The 6087-nt window shown below is 40.6% G+C and overlaps 1 protein-coding gene across 50 annotated transcripts in view; it reads right to left on the bottom strand.

Moving 5' to 3' along the window:
• Positions 1 to 2533: 2533 nt before the first annotated feature.
• The window catches only part of RIMS2 (regulating synaptic membrane exocytosis 2), a 701736-nt gene continuing 698182 nt past the window's right edge, over positions 2534 to 6087 (bottom strand). For all 50 annotated transcript variants that reach the window (XM_070075383.1, XM_070075384.1, XM_070075385.1 and 47 more), the window contains 3 exons: positions 5927 to 6028; positions 3254 to 3393; positions 2534 to 2826 (listed from right to left, as the gene is read on the bottom strand). In XM_070075383.1, coding sequence (XP_069931484.1) covers positions 2608 to 2826; positions 3254 to 3393; positions 5927 to 6028 — 461 coding nt within the window. In that variant the 3' untranslated portion in view covers positions 2534 to 2607. The remainder of the gene's footprint in view (positions 2827 to 3253; positions 3394 to 5926; positions 6029 to 6087) is intronic.

Raw genomic sequence — 6087 nt, 5'->3', positions numbered from 1 at the left:
AGTTGGTGTTTGTTACAGGACTAATCTGCCCTTTTTTTCCCAACTGAAATTCCCTTTACTTTGAAAACATACTATGTACAGGGCAGCAATGGTCACTGGCATGGTGCTATTTACATGACTAAACCACAAGTTGAGGTGCAGACATGTGAAAATTAAAAAAAAAAATACACCAACTTTTAAATAAATACTGCATAATGACAAGTATGTACAAATATTCCATTCAGTCATGTCCTTCTTATTAAAATTAGAAATAATTTGTATAGGAATATGCACAAAAGATTATGTGACTGCATCTTGCTATCAGGAGAATGGTGAATGTTTACTCTAAGGGGTAGTGTAGACACTACAGGCCTATTAAATCAATTGTTGCTGGTACACAGATGTCTAAATTATTTCAATAAAGTTTTATCCATTCTTTTAACAACTTTACCTGGGTCCATCATAGATCACAGAACGTCAAGACACAGTCTCGGTGTATTTCATATTGCACCACATAAAGAGAAGGCATTTTTAGTGATACTCATTTTTAACTTTTGCACCATATCAAGCACAACAGTTTTTAATGGTCAGCACTGAATTAAAAAAATAAAATAAAAACAAAAGCAAAGAAAAGAAATTGTGCATGGCCTTACTTTAAATAAATGGAATGTATATGTGTTTCAAAAGCTATTATAAGAAATTTAAATCAATCTGTAAGAATGTATTATTAAAGTGTATGTCAACAACCAGAAAATATGGGTGGCTGATTACGTTAACCAGTGACGTTTCCCCCAGATAGGGGAACTTAGGAGAAATTTGACCTTGCAGCACCACCCAATGGTAATCACTGTCTGTAAAAGCAAAGGCAGGGGTTTTGACTTTAGGGATTTGCACATAGACTTTTGGTGATGGCATCAAAGAACTATTAATAGGCATACTGACTTTTTTTGAGTCACCTAAAAATTGGAGCTTTAAAATTCTTGCAAATTTATGTTTACTATATATTCTTTAGAAATATAATTTGTGAAAAATTGAATTTCACTACAGAAAAAATGAATTAATAAACAGCCCTGTGTTTCAGGGCTCCAAATTTTTAGCAGTGTTTCTATACACATAGTAAATGGAAACTGGCTAAAGAAACTGCTTTAACTGATTAGAAAACAAAACAAAACCTAAGACCTTCTATAAATAATACTTTAACCCCTGTATGAATAATGCTGGTGTTAAAATAAATTCATTAGACATTACAATGGCCACATGATTTTAGGATTTTCCTGTAAACTCAACTTTGAGGGTCAACAAAAAATTACCATGCACTGTACAAATAAATTGCAAAAGTTCAGATATCTTCTTTGTCAAATACATGCTGACTTACTTCAATTTACTCCCAAGTCATGTTGCAAAATCCTTTTCAACATGCTTGAAATAAAAGAAAGCTCTTAAATAGTTGTTTTCCCTTGAGAAATTCATAAATTCAGAAGCTTTGATAGCTCTGAATCAAACATGGGGTATAAGAGGGGATCAGATGAAAAATTTGTAACTTTTTAGTACAAGATTCACTCTGGTAGGGAGAAAGAAAAGAGTAAAAGAGGGAGAAGAGGAAAGAGAGAGAAGAGGAAGGAAGATGCAAAAAATTTGCACATATGGAACTTCATAAGATTTGTATATTTAACAGGGAAATAAATTGAATCTATTACACTCATTTGTCACATAAAGAGAATTTTAAGTATCTTCTAGAAAGTACTTTCATTTTGTAATGTCTGCCAAAACACAGACTATGATTAAAGAATAAAACATGGTGTGTTCTTTGTATCACCCTGTTGCATTCTCTTCCCCTTTTAAAACCATGCACTAGTGAAATTTATTTTTAAAAATAATATAAATTGTTGAAAATGGCTGATTTTTTATTGTTTTTTTTTTTTTTGCAAGTTGCAGCCCCAAGAAAATAATTTAAGTATTCAGCTAATCGGTGTCCATGCAAAAAGAGTTTCTTTAATTTCATTCAGGACAGCATTGCCACAGAATCTTGTTTCCCGAGTCCAGAGTCTCTTGGCATTAGGGAATGACGGGTTGACAGGAGCTACCGAGTCTGCCACTGTCCCTGCTGGACTGACCGCTCAGGTTCACCATCCAGAGGGGGGCTGATGCTTTGTTCCTGACCACTTCTTTGGTCTTCTGCTTTTCACCTGATGCTTCCTAGAACTTCTCTCCTAGATCTGTCACATAGCTTCATGGCTGTACAGCTCCATTTCTGTGGCATAACGGGGCTTTGGGTTCAGATAAATGAAGAAAAAGGTAAGATAAAAATATAAAGGTGCCGTTGAAAAGGGCTTCTGTTGCATGAAACTGACTGATTCTTTGAGATTAATCCATGGCTTCAGATTGGACCAAAAATGAGTGTCATTGAACTCTAAACCTGATAGTTCTTCATAGTTCTGCTCTTTCACCTGAGGGCCTTCGTTAGGGCACAATGTGTGCAACTTCCTCTGAGAACACAGGATCGCGTGGTATCCCTAGAAACAGGCTCAGAAGACACAACATTAAGCATGCAGTGTTACCAGGGTTGGCGACCTGTGATTTTTTTTTTTTTTTGTAACGCTGGTTGCTGTGACAACAGTTTTACAGCTGCTATGAACGAGAGTAAGAAGGTCCAGTTGAACTTTCCAGAGATGACTGGGAAGCTCTTCTCGTCAGAGGGGCCAGAGTTGGATCTACTAGGGAGGAAGGGGGGAAAAGTTTGAACCATCCAATCACCATATTGGATAGTTCCAGTTCATCTAAAAGTATCTGGGCCACTCCCATGAAGGATTTGTGATCCATGCGACCATAATCTCCCCAGACGATAATCTGTTGGCAAAATTAAAAATAATGTTAGCATAATCATGTATATAACAAAAGTCTTGTAAAGTACTCTGAACAATAAAACACATTCAGTTAGTGTTCCAACATCAAAGACAAACTTAAGTAGTGGCATTTGACTAATGGAGTAGCTTTCTTTAACTTTTGGAATCCAAAAGTACATTAGAACTGTCCCAGAGTGCTAAGATCATAAGCCGTGCAGGGAGATTGGAGTTTATGTGTGATGGGTGTTCGCGAGTCATTTAAAGAAGAGGACAGTGTGTGTAGTTTTATGGTACTGACCACTGCTTCGATGTTTCCAACATATTTCAGTCGTGAGAAACAGAAAACAATGTGACGGAGAGATAACTGGGTCTAAAGTCCGACTCTGTGAAAAGATGTTCTGCGGCCAGGGGATACAGAGCTAAGTAAATACCTGTAGAACTTTTCCTTGGGGACTCTCTTCAAAAGACAACAGCTGCTGGTAAAGTGGTTCCAGCGTTTTTCTTGCCACTTTTGTTTTCTTTTTGGCTATGCACACTCCGTTATCTAGTAGATACACCTTGACATACGGTGCTTGGGAAAGAGAGCACAAAGGAGAGAGCACGTGATGAGCTGTGGCGGTGGCATGCCCAGTGTACTCCTGGCTGACAGCCGCAATGGGTTAATCTCTGGCTGAGAGGGTGAGCAGCCATCAAAAGTCACCGGCCTTCCCACATTATTGAAAAACTACTCAATAGACAATTGGTAACTGTCAACCATACAGAGAGTCTTAGGCAATGTTGCCAAAACCTCTGACTTCATTATTATTTTGCTATCAACAGGTTACATAGATTTACAAATTGCATTCAATGAGAAATGCTTCCAGTTCCAACAGGACTCAAGAGAGATGTCTTACTCATTCTTCAACTCATCAACACATAAATGTAAGTACACCTGCTTTAACTCACCCATCCTCACACATCTGTGGGGAGCAGCTCGGACTGGACTAAGTTACTGGAATTAAGACTTATTCTATGCATCTGCTCTCCCACAATATGGCGCTGGGAGAGAAGAAAACAGCTTTTACACAGCTGCCTCCAGTTCAACCAATAAACTGTAGGACTTGCTCCTGATTGGAGAGCAGCGTACTCGGCGTGTGGGCAGCCGAGTTAGGATTGGCGGAGGAGGACTATAAAGGAGGAGAGAGACGGCATGCACCAGGAACATCTAAGAGGAACATCTAAGGGGAACGCCTGTGCAGCCCCCGAGAGAGCCGGCCGGCGGTGTGCCGCTCCCCTGCGGAAGTGGGGAATGTGGCCAGGGGGAACTGCCCTTCCACGGAGGTGGAAGGGATAGTAGCCAACCCGGGAAGAACCAGCAGCAAACCCGGGGAGGGCCGAGCAGACGAAAGAACAGCGCAGAGTCCTGTGTCGTTCCTCCACGAAGACGGGGAGCGACATAATGGTGCCGTGACTCGGATATGAAGCCTAGGCAGGGCTTAGTGTCGTTCCCCCACGAAGACGGGGAGCGACACACATCACTTATTATCACTCAAAAGCCTTTGCTTGTTGGTGACCATGTGGGTACAAGACAGTGATGGGGTTTTATGTGTTATGTTGAAAGTAGCTGGGAAGAGGCAACTAATTATGAATTCTGCTTAGCATTTAACTGGAAAACATAGTAACAGAATCATTTCCTGGCATGTGTAAATCATGGTGTTGTTTACAGCAGAGAGCTGACTAGCTCCCAGACTTATACAAAGGCAATTCTCCTAATCACCACTTCAAGGCTGTACAATGAGTAACATACAGTAATGAATAACATAATTCAAAATGTCTGCAAGAATAGGGAAGTTAAGAGATTCAAAATTACAAGTCACCAGTGAAGGTGCTGAGGCTAAGACCTGCATTTATTTCAGAATCCTCCTGAGTGATTCTTTTATACATCTGCTCCAACAACTTCTACACAATGCATTTGGAGTCACGGTGACATTTGCCATGGCTTCAGGCATCTTAGACTGTAATGACATTTCAGCAGGAAATATGTGGCATAAAAATTTATAACAGTGCCTCTTTTTGTTTATAAATTATAGGAAGCGAAAGTCTTCTCATTAGAATACCCAGCAGACAACAGGTTCATGCTCTGGGCGGGGCCTGCACCGGCTTTTACTCTAATCCCAGAGCACTAGCGAGTCCTCAGAAGAAATTCTGAAGCTCTGGATCAACGGAAGAGTAACACAAACTCCAATTCACAAGAAAAAAGAGCTTTTTATGTGCATGTTGTGATGAAATGGATTATCCAAATGTGGCAGCTTTGACTTTGCAGTGGTTTCTACCACGTGTGATTATAGGTAACAATTAACATTATTGTATGCTAAACTGATCTTCTGTATATAAGGAGAATCAAAAGTGAAGCTTGATGTGATTGGAAGGGGAGAGGGAGTGGGAAAGGGGAGGGTTGCAGGTGGGAGGGATGTTATGGGGGGGAAGCCATTGTAATCCATAAGCTGTACTTTGGAAATTTATATTCATTAAATAAAAGTTAAAAAAAAAACAATTAACATTATCTCCAACAGCTCACCCTCGTTGAAATGCTCACTTATGGGGCTGGCACTGTGGCACACTGGGGTAAGCTGCTGCCTGCAGTGCCAGCATCCCTTCTGGTCACTGGGTTGAGTCTGGCTGTCCCACTTCCGATTCAGCTCCCTGTAATGTGCCGTGGGAAGGCAGTAGAAGATGGCCCAAGTACTTGGACCCCTGTACCCTGTGGGAGACCCAAAAGAAGCTCCAGGCTCCTGGCTTCGGATTGGCCCAGCTGTGGCTACTGCAGCCATTTGGGGAGTGAACCTGAGGATGGGAGATCTCTCTCTGTCTCGCTTGCTCTCCCTCCCTGCCTCTCCATCCCTGTTGCTCTGTAACTGTGACTCTCAAATAGACAATCTTAAAAAAAAATGCTCACTTAGGATAAACACCATGATTACTACAGCCCCAAATCTGTCAGACAATTCACCCATCTTTGAGTATCCTTCATTGTCTAAAAAACAAAGTTTTCAGCATTTAATCCAAAGTTTGTTAGTGGAAATAAGACAAATTATGGACAAAAATAGGAAAATTTCTTCTGTTTTTACCTGGCAGTGTCTTGGAACCTGGTTTTACAACAAGGCCACGGGCCCGAATGATTTCCACCTCCAACTGTCCCTTTTTGTCCATCATTCCTACCTGGATGTCACCTATGGGCATGGGGAGAAGGAACAAACATGTCTTAATATACAAACGCAGCAAGAAAAAT

This window comes from Oryctolagus cuniculus, chromosome 6 (assembly GCF_964237555.1).
Source record: "Oryctolagus cuniculus chromosome 6, mOryCun1.1, whole genome shotgun sequence".
NCBI classification, from domain to species: Eukaryota; Metazoa; Chordata; class Mammalia; order Lagomorpha; family Leporidae; genus Oryctolagus; species Oryctolagus cuniculus.
This window is presented reverse-complemented; position numbering and strand designations above follow the sequence as displayed.